General features: G+C 29.8%; 1 protein-coding gene across 1 annotated transcript in view; it reads left to right on the top strand.

Moving 5' to 3' along the window:
* Positions 1 to 2,900: 2,900 nt before the first annotated feature.
* The window catches only part of LOC118195510 (uncharacterized), a 37,413-nt gene continuing 18,179 nt past the window's right edge, over positions 2,901 to 22,134 (top strand). The window contains exon 1 of the mRNA XM_035366838.2: positions 2,901 to 3,069. Coding sequence (XP_035222729.1) covers positions 2,980 to 3,069 — 90 coding nt within the window. The 5' untranslated portion in view covers positions 2,901 to 2,979. The remainder of the gene's footprint in view (positions 3,070 to 22,134) is intronic.

Here is a 22,134-nt window from a genome sequence, read left to right on the forward strand (position 1 = left end):
CCCGATCCAAAATGTTTAAAAATTTTAATAAACTTTAGCATAATTTGAGATGCAAAACTTAATCTGATCAATTTAGAAACTAATAATTAATAAGATACATAGATTGTCTAAGAATTTGAGAAATCCACGTAAGCTCTTGGATCAGTTAATTAGTGTGAATTAGATCCAAAAATTGTGCAGAATTCAATCATGATGCTGATAAAAACTGTTTTTTCAAATACTAATTATGAAGTTAAAACTCAGTTTTAAAAGTTTTGAAAATAAAGTGCGATAGGCATGAAAACCGTATCTGAAAATATATGCAATGTTTATAGAATTTCTAAATTTTATGAAGTTTGAAAATAACTACTTGAATGCATAGTTCTACTTAATTTCGAAATAATTTTGAAGTAACCCTTAAACAATTTCAGAATTCGACAGCAAGATTCAAAAGAGATCCCGCATTTTGTTAAATGCATCAAGAAAACATACATACACGTTTAGCAGAAGAAATTGCAGAAGAAACAAATTTCTCTAGCTGAGGTCAGCTAGATGCAAAATTAGAAGTTTATATAAAAATAAGGCTATTACTACGCGAACTGAAAATGGCTGAAAACTGAAAATGGCTAAAAAGAGATCTGTATTTGTTGTGAGAGGTAGCTTGGAAATATTATTTATACTTTATAAAAATGTTGTGTGTACATAAATTGTTTTATATATTTTTATATATTGTTAAATATCCTAATTAATGAAAATATTACATTCATTCAATGAACTCTTCAGATGGTATTTTCTGAACGGAGGTTAGCTGTCAGTTTGAAGCCGCGATTGTAGATTTAACTTTCTGTGTAAGGACTTGTTATTTCCACATTAACCTCTCCCTGAGCGTATATCATCGGCCTCTCTTTGGAGTCCTCGGCCATGTTTCTTGGCGAATGTATGATCGGCAAGTGCTCGGTCGTTTAGCTGCACACATACATTTATTTAATAAATTATTATTAATAAGTTGTCAAAAGGCGTTTAAAAGTAACAAGAGTTAATGCTAGGATTTTTCCTTTTTACTACTTCTCTTTGGGAAAAATTTCACTATAAAGACTCCTTGAAGTTTGAACTATTATAACATTTTAGTGCCTCAATCCTTTCTAAATATTCCACTTTCATTATATTAAAAATGTTCAATTTGTGGTTGAGTTGATTCTCTATTTTCTGTACAGTGTCATTTGATATAAGGTTTCAAAACTGCTAAAAATTTGCTTTTAGCTTCATTATTAAATTGCGCAGCATTCTCACATTTTTTATAATGGAACATATAGTAGCATGCATGTTTTATTTCTATGGGAAAAGTTCTGGTTTTAACTTCTTATACCTTTATTGTATATATATACTTCACCCAAGTCTTACCGACTGATATTATTCAAAGCCCCCACTGCCGCTAAGAATTTTCGGACACCCTACACTTATGAGTCAGACACGAAGAGAACACTTTGCCAACTCACCCCCACTAGAAAGAATGTAAGTTACTTAATACCTTTTCTGGCCTTTATATCTTCATGCACATTCACTGTTCTTATTATATATTATTTTTTATATTATTTTTATATCGTCTTTGATATGTTTTTACAAAGTTTGCATTATTTATCTTATTTTGTAATCTTCTATGTTTATTTCAACTTTACTTTGAATTCGATTTCACAATGACAATTTCCAATGTTTAATTTTTATAAGCAAAGTAACAACATTATTTTTTGGCAAATTTTAAATAAAACTCTATCTCTAGATAAAACTCGAGGGCGATCAGACGCATGTCCCTCTTCTTTAGGAGAAAAAATATTCGGCAGAAATTTTTTGCTCTTGAAGAAGAAAGAGCCTATGAAATGCTCTCGAACGCCCTCGAAATCGGTAGAGTTTAATTTAAAATATATGACAAAATAAATTTGCTGTTTTGGCCTATTTTAAGTCTAGAATAATATACTAAATATTAAATACTTCAGAATTTAAGCTGATTTTAACACTTAAGAATACAGATTTTAAAGCTTCAGAATAAATAAGATAAAGAAATAATGGACAGAATAAATCCATAAGCTATATTTTTGTAAAGAATTCATACAAATTTTATTATATTTATATTATAATGTACTGAATAAAATATTAATTATGTTTTATTTTATATTGTCCATTCCTGTTGCTTTACATTTAGTCCGTTTTAGTTCACCTTTTGTGTCATGGGCAGTCCCTATCATTCTACTTCTGTCTACGCTTCAATCACATTCTGTGAACTCCAATTTGTCATGTGTCTTACTCTTTTCATATTACTTTTGCGCTTGTGCTATTTAGTGCTTGTGTTAATATACGTCTTAATCTCTTCATTGGGCAGTTCAAAGTATTTCTGCAATACTTTGTACTATTGAATTATATGAAGCTTTTTTTCTCCCATGTAATCTAGCACTTTCTTCTCGAGTACATGCATTATGAGGTGAAAAACTGAATAATTATATTTAAATATATTTCTAATGTAGTATTATTTATAAGGATTTAATCATAACGAAATACATGCAAAATACCATCTCGAATATTCTCATTAAATTGAATTTCACCCAATTTTAATGAAGCGTGTATTCCTTCAGTTATGCATATAAACCTGAGAGTCTCTATTGACTATTTTTTAAACTAGATGTCCAAGCTCGACAAACACTTTTTGACAAGCAGTGGATTCTCCTAACTTTTGAGTTTTATAAATTAAAATGTGAATTTCTTCTGCCAAATTGAAACATCGAATTTTCAGTAAATCTTTCATAAACACGGTGTTTTCGGCAGAAGATCCGCCATCTGTATGGAATTGGGTCGCTACCAACAAACCATGCGTTTTGTGTCTTTGCGGGCTGGTGTTTCGGATGAGTGAAGGCCTAGTTCTCTTCTCCACCCCAGAGGTCTCTGTCGACGGTTGAAAAGCCTTCCAAAAATAAAAGCCAACTTCTGCAAGGCCGAGGACGAATTGTGCTCATGGGATTCACCAAGGACGCGTTTTTTGTCACTCCTCGCAACAGACGGAGCTCGGGGTTTTTTTGGATGCGTCTGATGGCAGACTCACAGGTAAGCGACCTACCTGTTGGATAATAGAATAATATGGCAAGAATCTGTTTTACTGAAATTGAAAAAGTTCCATCAAACCACGATCCATCTTTTAAATGAAATTAACGTTCAATTTACTGATTATCACTTTGTGAATTCAGAACAGTTTGTAACTTATTAAAATATCATTGCGAAATATTTAATGTCAAGCACAGGGATAGGAATTTTTAATTTTTAAAATATCTAAATAAAATTTAAGTAATATATATCAATTAAATGAAATTATTTTATAATTAAAGATTATATAAGGATACCATATTAATTATTTTTTTAAGTCATGCTAAGTACTTTTCTTTAAGTTTACTAGCTAAGTATATTTTTAAAAGCAAAAGTTCAAAATGCATTATAAGAGGAACTCTATATTTGGCTTAAAGATTAAAGCACTTTTATCGAAACATATTCCCTCAATAAAGAGCCAAAAATGGTTAACTGTTGGCTGATCAAAAGTCCGAAACGTCTAGAGAATTCGTGAGTTTTCTAAAAAATTAGTACACTATTTTCTAAACTAACGTTTCTTAAAAAATTTTCGTTTAGAAATACAATTTTGTTTGAGAACTGTAAATATTAATGGATATGTCTTCCCTCGCTAAAACCTTTTATGCATTGTTATACAGAGAAATTTTATATAAACATAAAATATATGTAAAAATGAATAAATTTATGCACCAATATTTTAGTGTAGCAGAATACTGCATAATATTTTCCGAAGTGTTAATAAAATAATTAAGTATAATAAATTTCATATAATATTACTTTTGATTAAATAAAGGCTCATCTTACTAGGCTAGAGAAATGTATTCAGTACTTTGGGGAAGTAAAAACCTCATAAAAATTCTCATCTGTAAAATTATTCTCATTTCAGTCGAGTTCATTCAAAAGTTGCTTATAAAATAATGCAGTGTTTCACATTATATTTTAAAATAATGAGATTTTCCCTAATTATTAATTTTCCAAAATATAACTTTAATATAAAGCTTTTGTAGAAATGTGAAAATTTGGAGATTTCGTTTTTTAAATCTGTCTATTATATTATCAGTTATATCAAAACTTCGCTAAATAATATATTTATAGATTAAAAAAACATATTGTCACAATTCTCAGCCAAAGCTAAATTATTTTCGAGAAAAAAATCAAATAAAAGCAATTATATAAAATCGAATTACATAAAAGTTCTTAAGTTACGAAACGAAATTAATCTGTAGGATTCTGTCCAACAAAAAAAAAAAAAAAAAAAAAAGAAGAAGAAAAAGAGGAAAAAAAAAGTCTTAAATGTTTCAGATTTTAAATTACGTCCAAAGGGGCGTTTTTTAACATTTTGTGTGTTACCTTTCTTTATTAAATATCATGTTCCTCGCACTTAAACCATAAGATCCAGTGCAACAGCAATATCTCAAAATAGTTTTAAAACGAGCATATCTTTAGAATTTCCGATACAGAGACTCACGCGCTGGAGATAAAAATGTTTTTTCTGCACAACGTTGCCATTGCTCGCTTTGAAATCCTTGAGTTTGTTAATCAAAAATTCGTCAAAGTTTTAAAAAATAGGAAATCGATCATAAAACAAATTTCAAATTTCAAATTTGGTCTTCCACATGCTCATATTCGTTGGAGGATTACGTTATTCAAAATTCGATGACTCTATGTACCGTTGTTTTATCACAATACGAGAAATATACATACATTTATGCAGATTTTTCATTATTTAATTTCTTCAAATATAATGCAGGACTCTAACATTTTGTGGCAACAGTTTGAAAAGTGAACCGACATTTATTCGTCCGACGCAAAATGCCAAAACGAAACTAATAGTCCTTCGGGATTCAAATCCCTTTGGACTAAAAAAAAAAAAAGAAAAGAAAGAAAGAAAGGAAAAGGAAAAAGTTTCATTATTTATTCTCACATTGTTTTGTGGTTTACAGATTTCTTGGGATATAATGTTTCTCATCTTAAAATGTAAAATGCCGAAATTTTCTCCTTTTTTTAATGCGCCTTTTGCGTCAAGTCATATATGTAATTCTTTAATTAGTGAAGTTATTAGTATAATAAAGTTTGGTTTGTTATTTTCTGTGAATTTTTGCATTTGGTGATTCATTAGAATGAAAGCTAATACTTCGAACTGCTATTCAACTACAGAAAACGGTTGGATGTCGAATTAGATTTACACATACACATTTCAAACACTGATGTAAATAGTGCATATCTAGTTAGAAACAACGCTGTATAATAAATATATTTATTTAATGTATTGCAATTATAATTTTATTTTATTTTTAACAGAGCTAATTTTAATTAATTCCAAATTTGAGGTTTTGATCATTTATGCTAGTAAGAGAAAAAGCGTCTAAAGATATGAAAATACTTTCTTAGCATACGCTCAGCAAAAATATGAAGCTAAACGTTTAGATAGTAAGCAAACTGCATATCATTTGCAGAGGATCATTGAAATCATAAAGTAAATCTTAACAGCAGGTGCCTTAGAGTTATACCTCATGTATTCTTAGAGTGCTGCCACATGTTTTGCTAGTTCTAAATACCTGAGGATAATGAAATATGGAATATGTTAGAATAATATTCCTTTTTTGAAACTAGAGTTGTGATTTCTTGTATGTACTTGGAAGATTGAAATAGCGAAAAAATAGCACGTAACTTAGTGTACCTTATTTTAATTAAGTACTTTCACTCTTTACCACAATATTTAGAATTTCCTTAAGTAAATTTAAAAGCTACCCATTGATTACATTAAATCAAAATGACTTTTGATTTCAACAGGAAAACAGTACTGTATTTGATTAGTTTTCAACCATATCTAGCGAATCTTTCAACCAAACTTTATTATACTAATTCTAGTGAAATATCTAGCGAAAACTTTTTTTTTTTTTTGTTGTAAATATTGTTTTAACGTGGATAAAACCACCTAAAGGTTTATTTATTTATTTTTTTTTTTGGTTCGCTTTCTCACTTCATACAAAATTTAACTAAACACGAATATGATTAAAGTTATCAAAGAAACCCTCTAAGGTATTTCTCCCGCCTTCTTAGCATGCCTTCTTAGTGTAGTGGTCAGCACGCTCGACGCGATTCGAGAGGTCCGTGAATCACGTCCCAGCGAGAGCATTGCTCATTTTTCATCATACTTGCTTCGAAATAACCTAATGTCTTTAAAACCTATGGAACACGGTAAAACCTGGAAAATATCACTAAGATCAAAAACTGCATTAAGTGTCACTGAGTAACTTCTATAAGTGTATAAACTGGAAAGAATGTTTACCTTTATCTATTGTATTTCGGATGTATAAACTGTCATCAGGCTACTCTTAACAAGCTGACACCGAATACTGACTATTTACTACCTGCACGATGTTTTAAAGCTGACATAATTATTCTACATAAACCATATTTAGAGTGGCCTACTACAAACGTTCAGTTTAATCTGTAAAATTACTACTAAAAATGGGTATTTTCAGTTCTCGCTTGCCGCACAAACTTACGCTTACAAGCATTTATACCTTCTCAGGGATGCGAACCCCGGCCCATCGGTACGCAGTCAGCATCATTAATCACTATGACGGTTGGGTGTCCACCTATAAATGCAGTCTGATCTTCCTCTGAACATAATTACGGTTTGGACATAACAGTTTGAATTTGGTTGGAAAAATTTTGAAATTATTCTTCATCAAGTACAACCAATCTGTCGGGGATGAGTAGCAAAGACGTTGAACATCAGTAGTTTGACTCGAGTTTAAATACTGGAAAATAGCGACTGTATGAGAATTTGGGTAGAGTCTTCATGTGTAACATGGATACCAGCCAATTTCCGTCAAAAGGCATTCCTGAGACATTCAACTCTCGCGTGATCTGCCATAATTTAAATGATCCAATACATTATATATCACCAATTTTACGAATTCTCAGTATTAATTATCCTCCTGTATATGATTTCCCAAACAACGTTACAAATGTAGAATTCAAAATCGCAGGAAATTTTTAATTCTGTCCAATTTCAGACCTTTTTTAACAGTTTAGGAAAAAAACACCTGACTTAATGCTAATATATTGTGACAGGCAATGTCTTTATCAGGATCCCTTAGAAAACATCATGAGCCGATTTGAGTTAAGAATAGAACTGAATGTTTCGTAAGAAGTACTAATGGCAGTGCGTTGTCAAGAAAATTGTTAAGACGTTTTCTGTGATAACATAGAATACCATATAGATTTTGTCCTCTGTCGTACCTTTGGGAAGATAGTCTATGACAAAAGAAAGAATTACTAATTATTTTATTACATAAAAATCATGCATATTTTGCTTCATAAGTTATATGGATTAGAAAGTTTAGAGCTAAAGATACTTGTGAAATACATGCTGTTTTGTTTCATAAAATTCTTTAGACCTAAATCTTCTTATATATTTATTCATTTTTAAAAGTTGATATTCTTATCAAATTTGAATAGGAATATGTAATGAAGAGCAGTGGTCTCAAACTCTCCCCTATAGATTGGTGGTACTTGATTGCACTGTCTGAAAACAGCTAACGGTACAACTTTTTTTTTTTTTTTTTTTTTTTTTTTTTAATGAAAATTTTATTAACAAAATAAAAATTATTTTATATAAATTTTAGTTTTTTCTTACTAAATCTTTATTAAAATATACGTAAACAATAGTAACAAACAATATCGCAGAGGAAAAAATTTAGATTTATTTTTATTTTCTATCTGGAATCTAAAGTTTGATATCTGTAAGACAATTTTGTTGGTTACACTTTGTACTTCAAACATACTGAGAGTTAAGTATTAAATTCTTAAACTAACATTTCTTTCAAATGATTCTAAGGCGTTTAATTAATCCTTAAGTAACTTACTTAATTTAAACATAAAATAAACAAATTATGAAAACTATTTTTAAGTTTTTAGAGAAAATTTACCGAGTGGGGGGGAAGAACCTAAGAATAAATAGTACTCTTATTTATAAAATTTTTCTTCAAAACATAAATAAAAATACATACTTTTTTCCACAACTTTAATTTAAGTTTATAAATATTTACATATAAATAATGTAAATAATTAAAAACTTCTCTATTCCTTGATGGAGCTTCACACTTGATAGCGTTTCGATTCTTATAGCCTTGGAGAGAAACTAATAGAAACTATCTTCATCACAAATCGTAGATACTTATCGATCAATCTATTTCTTGATCGATAAGTATTTGTTATTAGTTTTCAACTGTGAAGAAAAGCTGTTCACTTATTTTTTTTCCAACGGCGGGCACTAGCTATTATAGGCGTTGCCCACTATTTAGGCCGGAAGCGGTGGCCACTTTACTATGGATGCACCTAATCTAGGTGGACCATTGTTGCCTCCTATGAAAGGAAAGCTAGGTATGAAGGCCATACATCTATGCTTTCTCCGGGATTCGAACCCGGGCCCTTCAGTACGGTACTCATAGTCACTAGCCACTTCACCGCCTAGGCGGCTCACGTATAAATGTTTTCCCAAAAAAAGCGATTATTCTTAGTGTAAAATTTCGTCACTTAGCTAAGTTACTTTTTGACATGCACGAATTAAACGTTGATAAAATCTGATCTTCAGATATTTGAATGAGAGTTATAACACATTGTAAATTAATTAGCTCCATTTATAGATCTTCTGGTGCGTTATGCGTGGTCATTTTTAATGGAAATGTGTAATTTTTAATGGAAAATAATATAAATTCAGACTTTCAAATAACTAAAATTTTGAAATCTTTGCAACACCATAATTGAAATGTCTTTGAAGTCTCAAAAAACTGCTTTGAGGTCCGTATGTAACTCGCGAATCACCAGTTTGAGACTACTGATCAAAGTATACTTATTTAATTAAAAATAATAAAAACTGATATTTCTTTTATAGTTATACTCTTATTCAATTTTTTTGCGGAATTTTAAAAAATGTAGACTGTTAATGCTACAATATGAAGCTGTCTCCTGAATCTACGAATTCTTTATCATGTTTCTATCGTCAATAATAATTATGGCAGCAATTAAATTATCAAAAATCACCAAGGAATTGAAATTTACTGTCTGGTGTTTCTTCGAAAACATCTCAAAAAGTTTAGCCTAGAGTCTTAATCTTTTTCCCAACATCATAAACAACCAGCCATTTCTCCAACATCATAAAAAAAGGCTATTGGATGTAGAATTTTAAATGTCCGCATACTCCGCACATGTATGAAGGGCATAAATGCTCAAACTTTACTCAGAAAATATTTCAAATGAGTTATATAGCTGAGCTTAAAAAAAACTTTCAGTCTAAAACTGATACGGACGAAAGTAAATAAAAGGCTAGACTTTCATTTGGAAAATTTGCTAATATTTTCGAAACAATACTAAAAATTTTGCTAATGTGTGCTCTGAAAAAAACTGAGGTGAAATTTAATTTGTTACTTAAAATTAGATAAAATCCAATATTCAAATAACTAAAATGATTGATGATGTTTTTATAAAAATGTACATTCGAAAAATTGATCAGATATAGTACTGACTTCTTTTGCTTATTGAGAATGTGGGATTCTCATTTGTGTATTTCTCAGTTACTGTAGAAAGTGAAGAATCTTAAGAACTGCTAAGCGAATAATCGCTAAGTTCGTGTGACAAGAAACAACAAGATGGAAGGGTAACTAACCCTTTATTATTCCAATAAGATTTAATAGAACTCCGTCTTGGAGTGTACAATCAAAGCCGACACTTGGATTTGAACTTAAGAGACTAAGAAATAAACTAAAACTAATTTTAAACAAAAAATAGATATAGCCGAAGCTATCAAGTTTTAATGCAGTTGGCCCTTTAAACACGAGATGACTGTGAAGCTATCAAGGGCCTGAGTACGGCCGAGCGTAATAACAGCTTTAAGAGAGAGTAACCAAAAGGCAGACGCGCGCAAATCAGAAACTTTGATTCTCTCTCACTCAGCAAGTAGAACTTCTCGGTTAAATACCGCTCTTCCTCATTATGTATTCAGAATTATTCTAAAACTACGTTCTGGCCGGAAGTAATAAGTTTAAATTAAGAATTTGTCAGGAAAGGAACTCCAAATTTGACTGTTAATAAAATTAACATAATCCTTACAAGGAAAAGAATTCCATGTCAAATAGGCTCTTGAAATGTATCGTTTTGAAAATCAATTCTAATCTAAGATTAGATGTTTTCTTATTTTAAAGTTAAAGCTAGGCATAACTATCTTTCACTTTTATTATTTTATTCGATTATTTATGCTATTTTATTAAAACATATTCCCATTTTTTGTATTTGCTTTTTAAAATTCTAAACATTCCGATCCGTGATCTTGTTAATTCGATAGCTACAACATAATATTTTAGTAAGAAATATTGGAAACCTAAAAGAGGAATACCTGCTAGTCAGAAGTTGTTATACTGCTTTAAATTTTACAATTCAAATTATTATTTGTTTATTTCTCAAACTATCATTATACTAGTTAAAATAACCAGGTAACAAAACTGCCAACTGAATCAAATAACAAGTAATATCACAAGCATATATTCGAAAGATTTCGCTAAAACTGTATTGCGATGAACTGTCTAATCTATCGTTCACTTTCGCTTTAGTTCCTTAACAAAATGAAAGTATACTGCAAAACATTTTTATGTAAAAAAAACTGTTCTTCAGGCTCTAACTTATATCAAAATGGCATTTCTTGCTTCCTTCATAACAAAATTTTCTTAAGAAATCCTATAAGTCATTCGGCTCATTCTTTGTCTTTTTCATTTCTTTTGTACGTCAACAGCTTTACGATTCTCTTTATATATATAAATCTTATTTATTTATTTAAGCTGCTTTATAGATTCTTCGCGTTTGATATCAATCGGGTTTTACCATCGCATGGTTGCATAGAAAATCAAATCTGGACACTATAGAACGATATTCAGCATCTCGATCATTCATGCGTCATTTACGTAAACTATAAAAACCTGTGTTATGTCAAAGCTGCCATCACGAGAAGCGCTACACTCATATCTTTGGATTTATGCACATATTACCCATTCTAAATTAACGTAGAGTGAGCTTCATTGCTAAGGCATAATGCAAAGAAATTAAGAATGATCTTTATTCGAAAATTACTGAGAAAGAATTTTATCATATACAGGAAAATTACCAATTTTGAAATGTTAACAAATAATAAATGCCTCTAAAACAGATTTGATAAAATTTATGAAACCAATCCATGTTATAACTTTGTGCTATATGATACAGATTAGAACTTCAGTGTTTTTGATTCTGGATATCCGACCTGCAGTTAGCCGCATTTTTTTTTATAAGGCAAGCAAAATTAAACTAGTTGTTAAAATTATTTAAGTTTTTTAACTTTTTGTTGTCAAGTCAAATAATGTGATAAGGTATAGTGGTACAGTAGACACGTTTAAAAAATTATAGAATTAGTTTAGATGTACGTATATGTCCGAAAAAAGACTGGTTTGCAATGTTTATCAAATACACAGCTTGGAAACATTAATGTCAAAAGCAGTTACTTACTGCAATATATTGATCTACTGTTCTTCGTTTACGTTTTGAGTCATAGTTTTGCCATAAGTGTTTTTCTGAAAATGGACTAAGCAAATTGGAGATCTTACGTCGAATCCTCTCCACGTAAAGAGGTTTTGTCTTATACGACATTGCTGAAGCCGATTACATTTCATCAACCTTTGGGTGCACTCTTGTTTTTTCTTGTACGTCAGGAAGTTTTATTCTTTAAGATGAAAGTACTGCATAAATTTTTTAAAAAGTATATGGAATTACAGATACAAACATTTCCCTAAGCGTACAGGTTTTATAGAAACTAAATATCATAAACTGAAAAATAAAATTATCTTCCTTACATCATATTTAAATATGCATAATGTATGTGCTGTCTTTATATTTAACCTTTGTACACTTCAAATTTATCCGTTGTATCTGTGTTTAACTTACAAAAATAACACATACTTCCCTAATATTTAAATATACCAATAGGTTGCAGTGTCAGTACAGTAGAAGATTTTGCTTTGCTGTAAAAAACATCTTCTGCTTGGACTTTTTTTCAGTTCTAACTACATTTTTTAAAGTATAAATTATCGTCTACTACTTGACAGTTTTGTTTCCATACAAAATGTCGTTTTTAAAGAAGTAATGGATGAAAGACTATGTTTGTGTTCTTTCCGAAGAAAATTATTCGTATCTAGTTGTTTAAAAACGTTGTGAAAGGCATGGTTTTTCGATGTCTAAAGCTACAATAGGTAATGTTGCCAACGACAAAGGAAAAAATCTGATGTGTACACCACATGACTTCCTTGTACGAAATATTAAATTATATACGTTTTTTCTTGCATTTCATTTAAACTTCATTGGATTGAATTAAATTTACTTCGTCGATAGTGCATAAAGCACAATAGAATAAATGCACTCTTTAAAATTCACTATATTTGTTTACCATAGCGACACTCTGTCGCCAGGCTCATTTAACAGCGTTATATTTCGTTCATATTATAACTCAGAATGCACAAAATGTATATCATTTGAAGAATTATCTAATTGTTTCCACATGTTCTATTCAAATACTATAATAAATCTAAAAGAATGTATAAAAGAAATTAAGAAAACAAAACAAAAAAGAAACTGTTTTTCATTCAATTAATTCAGTTCTCACTTCCCGACAAGGCAAAAATACATAAAAATGAAAATATCTATATTAAAAATTACAAAGTAAATCTTAAACACTTATTTCCTCGAATAAATTCCAGAATGGATTCTTTTATTCTGTCCTTACGTACAGATGTTACGCAAAAATATCGTTAAATTGCATTCGATAGCGGTCAAAAGGGATATTTTCGTTGAAATATGACGCCTGAAACTTTTAGCGATTACAATACTTTCTTTTTACTTCGTACAAGGAAGTAAAACGCGTCAAAATTTAGCTTCAAATGGGAAAATGGTTCAAAATACGTCTCCAAGGAAAAAACGGAATGTTTCTAATGTTTCAAAGAAATGTTAAAAGAAAATCCGTTAACTCAAAGGACAGTTGAAAAATCATTAAAATGCTCAATGCCAACTGTAAACAAAGTGATTAACATAATCTTAAAAATCTTAAAAAGGTAAAAAAATATAATGTGTATCATCTTTTTTCGCGACATATCGGCGAACGCAGAACGCGCTGTAGAATTCTTTACGAGAAAAATTTATCCGTACAAAAATGGAAAAATGTTGTCACAATAGATGAATCTCTCAGATGTACTTAAATGAGTGCAATAAAAGAGATCCATTTATTATCACCAAAGAGGAGGAAAAAATCTTAAAACATGCCTTCAAGGAATCTAAAGGAAGATTTTCTAAGAGATTTATGATTGTTGCTGGTTATTCATATAACGTCGTGTTAAAAATAAATAGAGTGAAGAAAAATGTTAAGATCAATTTAACATATTATCAAAAACATATTTTATACTCAGTTTTCAAATATGAAATGCCTTTTGTTACACACACAATGTGATGAATCAATAGAATTGCTTCAAGACAAAGCAGCGATACGTCAAAATCTACTCTTAATATTCTGTAAAATATGGAACAAGAAAGTGGTATCAAGTCCATGCTCTTACCTATTAAATCTTCTAATTTATCGTCAGTGTATTTTTGCACTTTTGGATTTTCAAAAGGCGAGTTGTCCAAAAGTCTCTTCAGACTTTGGAAAACTTTTCGAGAGCATTGGGATAAAATATCTCTTCCGAAAGAATAAGAGTTATCAAACAAAACATTCATAACATAAAAATTTTAGGTAAATTATTTCAGTAATTACAATGAAAATCGACTTAAAAATGTGCGAACAGCCTCTGTAACCCGGATACAGAATTCAATAGCATCGTACACATATGCTTCATAGCTGAAATATCACATAAAATTATGCGTTAAATTTTCTGTGAGCGAAATCTATATTTGTCAGCATCGCTTGATTCTGAATATCTGTATTTCAGGAAAATAATTTCTAAATCTTTGTTGCGATTTTAACGACAAGAAAACCATAGCAGCAGCATTTAGTTACCAACCAAAAATTCTTTCTACTCATTCTCATTGTACCTTGACTTTTACTGTTTGATAAATTATCATGAATATCAAGGATTTAAAATATCAAGAACGTTCTAATAAATGAAAATGAGGTCGAAAGAAGATTTCGATAGCTCTTCTAAATTCCGCTGTAAGATTAGGAGCAAAGCAAGGCTATTTTCAACAAGGACGTTCCTTAATCATTGAACTGGAACTTAAAGTTCAAGAATTTTAATATCAGCTTAATATTGTAAGCTTAATTAAATAAAAAAAAGAATTCCGAAGGGGAAAAGGAAGAAGAGAGATAATTTTGAGGTACTATAGAACTCAAAATATCGGACAAATTGAGTCTCAGTCTGTTGATGTTTTATCGGCTATGTATGTTATATTTTAGTTTAGCCCATGTTTCCCACTGCGACAGTGATGAAAAGTGACATATTTTATTTCCATGAAACAAAATGAAACATTTTTCGTTCAATAAAATTAAAGAACGGAATGCATTTTAGTCTAAATGCACAAACTATTTTTAGTTCGATTTAAATAAAAAATCTGATGTGTACACCTCATGACTTCCTTGTACGGAATATTAAATTATACGCACTTTTTCTTGCATTAACGTTACATTTCATTCATTTTTTAACTCAGAATGCACAAAATTTATATCATCATAAGAATTACCTAATCGTTGCCACAAATTCTATTCAAATACTATAATAAATCTAAAACGATGTATAAAAGAAATTAAGCAAACAAAAAAAAAAAAGAAAGAAAGAAAGAAAGAAAGAAAAAGAAACAGTTTTTCACAGACGATTCAATATTCACTTTGCGACAAGGCAAAAATACATAAAACTCAAAATATCTGTATTGAAAATTATGAAGTAAATCTTAAATACTTATTTCCTCGAATAAATTCCAGAACGGATTAACCTTCTGACTGCTCAATTTGTGGACCGAAATCGTTTCCAAAACTGTGTATTTTTTTTTACATGTTTTAAATCTATATATATTGGAGAACTGAAAAATGCACTTTTTCTTTCTAGAAAATATTTTTTATGTAGATTTTTATCATGAGAAACTAAGTTGCCAGAAAATCCAATTTCAGATGTTATCACCCAAAAAAATCTTTTTTAAAATAAATTTCAATCGAATTACAGCTAATTTCTATTTATTGCATAATATAAAAAAGTAAAATGTAAAATTTAAGAAAATATAAAGAGCTGAGGGAAAAATACCTTTGAAATGCAGTTTAGTATGATAGAGTTCAAAACAAGGTTCAAGGCAAAGTCCAACTTCACAGTTTTTGCACTATATTCAATAAATCTAATTAATAATAAATTTAATTATTAATCTAATTAATAATTAAATAATTTAATTAAATAATCAAGAATATCTTTGAAAGTTTTCTAGCAGCCATTTTTGTGAGAAAAAAGCGGCAAAAAGTGAAGTTTGAGGGCTAACTCCACGTGCCTTCAAATGCCGCAATTTAGTGGACAACTAACGATATCTGTTGGCCAAAACGTAAAATAAACGCGTAATACTGTATATAATTTATTTCAATGGTTAAACGGGGAAAAAACGGGATGCGCTCCTCAATAAAGAAAGAGAAACATATGCCCGCGGAAATCGCGGGATAAGCAAATTTTGCTACATTTGAGTTGCCCGTAGAAATCGCGGGATGATCAACTAGAGGTTAAGCATGATTTAATTCACAATAATAAAATAAGGCATTATCTTTGTTTTTTTGAAGCTTACTTTCTCTAGATTGGCAACAAATCTACTATTCTGCTGTTTCAAATGTAAACAAACATTGCCGCCATTGCAAAAAAAATTAGGCTTAGCGGCACTTAAACAACTTTTAAATTATTAATAATTCTAAAAGTATTACATACATATTTACTAAATGCATAAAAACTTAAAACAGAAGATAAGAACAACTAAATTCAATCACTTTTAAAGCAAAAAGTGCACAATTTACAAACATATAACAATAAAGAAAATGAAATTACTGAGCCGAGTAACAGAGTGGATATAATATTCATATTCTTTTGGTACGGCCGATTGCAACCAAAATACGAGGTGCCCATCTACATGCTATAGCAATCCTATATACAAATTTTCAACGTTCTGAGGCTACTCGTTTTTGAGTTATGCGAGATACGTACAAACGTACGTACGCACAAACGCCACGAAAATTTCTCTTCAGAATTCATTTTAAATTAATTTTCAATATACTTACGCTAATTTTTCTTGTCCTTTGTGTTACATGTTTGATCAGATAGCCTGGCTCAGTAAAAGTAGGCGGCCAGTGTAACTCTGATTAAAATTCCGGTTATAACCACGTGCAGTGCTGATAAGGACCACGTGTTTCTGAGACTCCTTCCCCTTTATTTTTCTTCTTACTATGTATTTCTTTCTTCTGATGAGGAGGGACCTTTAGCTGCCCTCGAAATCGATTGTTTCAATATACAATACAATATACAACACAATAATATATAAGATTGTTTTTACGATTTTGATTATATAATCATGTTGCAATTTTCTTGATATTATTTTTATGATTCGGACCATTACAATTGGAGGTATTATGTGTTCTAAATATAAAAAATAACGCGTTATATAATTAAAATTTTAATTGCAAAATAAAGATATGCCTTTATTTTCCCAAATACTAATATTAAATGAAAAGAAAAGAAATTAAAAAATTATCTCGGATGAGTTAGATATTTATTTAGAAAGGGTTTTATTAACATTTAAATTACACAAAAACTTTAATGAATCTCACAAAAGTGTACATGCTTCCAATTTTCCAGTGATTGTCGAGAAAACAGAAGAGACTAAAACCTACCACGCTAAAAACCATATTATGGAAGGAAACTTTTTTTTTTTTAAATTCCTACTATTAGCTCACACTCTTCCTATATCTTATTCAGATTTTCAATCGTTAACAAAATACTTTTTATTCATCCATTCAAGTTCAAATGCATTTTTGACTTCTAGTAGAAGACTCTTGATGTTAAAAAAATATTATTTTAATTAAATTAAATTATTATTTTAATTATTTTCTAACTCTAGTCTTTAAAGTAGGAATTGACTTTTAAAAAAATATATTACTTGTTATACACTGTATTTATAGCGTTAATGGAAAGTTAAAAATATATTAAAAATTTTAAAATACAAAAAATTAGTCAACTAAAAATACGATGAGAAAAGTTAATTTGCTATTAAATTGTAGAAACGTTTTCATCTGTGATGTAATAGTTGTTCCTAAAAATTGTATGTGTTTAACAAGTTTCATTTTAAAATTCTTAACAGCATACATTTTTAACAATTTTAGCCAAAAGTTTGATTAATGAGAGGGAAAAGTATGAAATGAAATTTCGTTTCATTCAATTTCGTTTCATACTTTCAAAGATGTCATGAGTTTTCAAAACTTTTAAGAAGTTATATATATATATATTATACTAATTCAAATTTTTAAAGAAAAAAATCATGTTTTTATAAATAGTGAATTAAGGCACAAAATGTTAATTTATGTATGTCACCAAATGTTACAAATATTTTTCTAAAATTATCAAATTGATTTAGCTTAGACAGAAGCATCTGAAGTTTTCAGTATTTAAAGAACTTGTGAAAGTGTTTTCTGGTTGAATAAGAGCGGATGAAACAATTTTTCTGACTGTAATAGTAATAAGTCCAATACAGAATTCAATGTTTGCAAAACAATTTCAATCAAGTTATTGTGTGTGACAGTGGATTCATTTTTGTTATTTCTAATAAACAAAATAAAGAAAAAAATATTCATTTAAATTTAATTTGTGTTACATAATTAAAATTATACTTTTGAAATAAAGCTGTGAATATCAAGAAATTCTAAAATCACCTCAAAACGAGAAAATCCAGATTTTCCAGTCGTTAAAATTTCGATCAGTATATTTCAGCAGACTAAGTCACAATATATTCCTCTGTAAACACAGAGAATCTTAGTTATCAGGGTGTAACTCATCCCATCTTAAGAGGTGTCCGCACTTGTCGCTCAAAAATGTTTTCAGACTTGTACTTGAAGAAAATTAAAAACATTTTGAACTTATAGCTTTTCAAACGTTATATAGTTACTGATTTAGACAATAAATCAGTATCTTAATAAACTCATTAATTTGTCACTTAGCTGAAATTTATTCTAACCTTTGTCTTGATTTTATGAAATAAAACCAAACAGAAAGTTACAGAAATTTGGAATTAATAAGAAATATATTATAACACCCATTTAACTACCAGCAGCCGAGTGGTAAAGTTGCTAAACTCTTTTAGACCATCTCGAGCTCGAATCATGGCAAACGGGCTAGATTTGTGATTTTCCCCATGAGTAATGTGTATAGGAGCCTGTTTCCCTTAGAAGGTCCACCACGAAAACATCTTTTCTCTTAGGCAGATAGACCTCGTGTACTTTTCTGTAATCAAATAAACTGAATCAAATTATATAATACCCATCAAACCGAAAGTAAATTTAGGACGCTCGAAAGAAATATTCGCTTTAATTCTTCTTGAATCTCATCCTTATTTCTGAACAAAACGCTGTTCAAAGTGTATTCGCTTTCCAAAGAAATTTCACTTGAGGCATGTAAATGTATAATTCCGTTTGATTACAAGTAAATAATTTAGGTATCATACTTTTTCCTTTTCAAAATTTACTCATCCTACATTTTCCACACAATCATCAATCTGAATCACATTAATTATTCAATCATCAATCTGCCCCATAATCATCACTAGGGAGATATCCCTGGTGTGGTTTGCCATAATTAAGTAAACCAAACCAAATTATTTTTGAGAAATTAAATGAACATTTTGTCCTCCATTCATATTTTGGAATAAATATTTCCTTTTGACAGCAACTGAATACAAAAGGACAATTATCACTTCTATTTTAAAATTATTAAATAGAAATAATTTACTAAATTAGATATTGAAAAGAATTCTCTCTTGCCATTTTCACTGTTTATCTGTGATTTTCATTAAATTTTATTAATTATTTTTTTATGTTATTGTGCCTCAGAAGCATTGCTCACTTTCGATGCTTGACAAAAGATATAAGAAATTTTATCCGAATTCTATTTCTAAAAGTTAAAAAACTTGTATGTGCAATAAAAGCAAATTTAGAAGTAATGGTGTTATAGGAACAGTTGATAGCGTAGAATGCTGAAATGTGTAACCATAATGAAGAGCAAACTTGGCAGCCGAGGCACATTAAACATTCATTATTCGGTAAACATTTTGCGGCCGCAAAACAAATTCGCACACTATTCGTGCCTTTCCAAAAATATTTAAATTTTTGATAGCTTTGCAGTAAGAAGTGCAGAAATCAAATGAGTTCAAACGGAAATCTTAATGAGATAGTTTCGGTTTTCAATGCATTTGATTGGATAATTGGTAGTGTTGTAAAATTATTATTGCATGTTTGAATTTTAGTTTCATTTACATCGGCTGCATTATATAAGAGCCATATGAAATGTATTAGTCTCGAAATCACGCAGTGTAGAGAAAGGTATTACTACATTTAAGAATACACATGAAAAATATCCAGATGAAAACTAAGCATTAAGAAGCTATTGCTAATTTAAATTATAATTTACATTTACATATTTTTAGCTTGCGTATCGCCTTTCTCATCAAAGTGGAAGAAGACTTGGTGACAGAGAAGCCTTTTTAGAGAAAACGCGTTAAAGCTGTAGCAAAGGAAGAAAAATATAATTTTGAAAAATACAAATCATAAAATTTTTACCAAAATAATTATTTGATTAACTGCAAAATATAAACTTTGAAAATAATTTAGAGTCCTATTAAAATTTCTGTCCAAAAGTCTTCGTGTTTTTTGAATCTACATAATCATATTTGTTCAGGGAAGGATTTTGAAAAATTTTCATACACAAATACAAAAATTTTGGGGCCTAGTGAAAACCTAAACGCCATGCCCCTGATGCGCTTCATTTACTTTCTCAATGAAATTATAAATATTGTAAATTTTCCCCAAAATTTTCTTCCTTTGCTAACACTACTGCTTTCTTCTCAAAAGGCTTTCTCTCGCCAAGCCTTCTTCTCTTTGAAAGGGGGAATAAGTAAAATATAAAATATGAAACAAAATTATTTAACTTAATTGGAATCAATTGGCAACAGACCGTCAAATTCCCCGCTTCAAAGGTACGATTTGCACCATTTTGCGTCACTCTATTGCCTATTACGTCATTTTTGTCCCCTCAAATTTCTCTGCACTATGGCATCTTTAGCCCCATCGCTGTTCAGGATTAACACAAAGACTATAAATAGGATCGAAACGAGTACGCATTGCTTTTTCTTCCCTACCTGTGCTTGAGTAAATCACGTCTCCATTTCGTCTTCTTTAATGTCTAAATGTAAAACTGTCTAAAATGTATATCGATATTGTAGGGCGAGTTTAGCACTCGTAGTTTTAAACAAAGATGGATTTCTGAATAATTCTTCCTGTAAAAAATAAAAATGATGTTTTAACCACCGAGCCAGTACTAATTTTCGCACCAAGAGTTCTGAATATTTCTTACTGCACTTTTATTATTTGAAACTATCTTCAAGATGAATTTGAAAAAAATTCATTGCTTCTGCATAATACTTTGCAATTTTCAAACATAATTTTAGATTTTCTTTTATCTTGGAAGATGTGTTATTGTGATCTCCTTCTGTTATATCTCCTTCTGTTAATCCTATTGTTTGAAATTAGGAAAAAAGTGTACATGGCCATAAAAACTGTAGTACCAAAAAATCTGATTTCCTATCACCATTAGACAGCTTTGTACTGATCGAGTTCGTCTGTCATAATCCAAGGAAACTAAATTTGGGTTACACGCTTTATAACCATTTTAATGCCCTTTGTAATGACTTAATGTTCCATTTGTTTCATATTTTTTTTATTTTATGCTTTTATCATCCACAGCTCATCATTTCGTGTATTTTTTCTTCATATTTTGAAGCATGATTGACTTCTCGAACTGATTGTACGGTAGCAGTTAGTTATTAAGTAAAATCTTTTCGACCATAGCTTGGGACAAATCTCTAATGCGTTAATGTTTGTTATAGGTTGTATTAATGTGAATTTTATTAAACAGAATTTGAAAAAGCTTTTAGTGATTAATTAAATTTTGTAGGCTGAAAACCGCTTCCTTAGCCCAAAAGGAGCAACTTGCCTAGAAGGGCTATTAATTTCGTTTTGGCATTTTGCATTGGTTCACTATAAACGACGTTTCACTTATCAAATAGTTGCCACCACATATTAAAGCCCTGCATTATATTTAAAGAAATAAAACAATGAAGTATCTCCATGAATGTATGCATTTTTCTCGAATTATGAAAAACAACAGTACCTGGCTATATCAAATTTTGAATAATGCAGTCCTCCACTCAAATATGGGCACCTGGAAGCCCAAATTTGGAATTTGTTTTATTATCTATTTCATATATCGTAAAACTTTAACGAATTTATGATTAACAAACGCAACGATTTCAAAGCGAGCAATGGCAACGTGTACAAAACAAAACAAAAAAAAATCATTTTTGTCTCCAGCGCGTGAGACTGTGTGTTGGAAATTCTAAAGATATGCTCTTTTTAAATATTTTGTGATATTGCTGCTGAATTGAAGTTTATGGTTTAAGCACAAAGAACATGGTATTTAATAAATAAAGGTAACACACAAAAAATAAAAAAAAACACATCTTTAGACGTGATATAAAATCTGAAAGCTTTTAGATTTTTTTAACCAATGAAAGCAGTTTTGAAACTACTAAATCAACAATAAAAAATTTATCGATATTTAAAACTAGTTATTTTATTTCGTTACAGGTAATATTTTCCTTCATTTCATATTTTAAAAAATACGATTTAAATCTAAAAATATCTGGCATTTTATACTCTATCATTAATAATGCAAATATTAGCTGAAGTTAACA

Source organism: Stegodyphus dumicola, chromosome 2 (assembly GCF_044657685.1).
Source record: "Stegodyphus dumicola isolate Sdum_Otavi_A_Nest chromosome 2, ASM4465768v1".
Classification (NCBI taxonomy): domain Eukaryota; kingdom Metazoa; phylum Arthropoda; class Arachnida; order Araneae; family Eresidae; genus Stegodyphus; species Stegodyphus dumicola.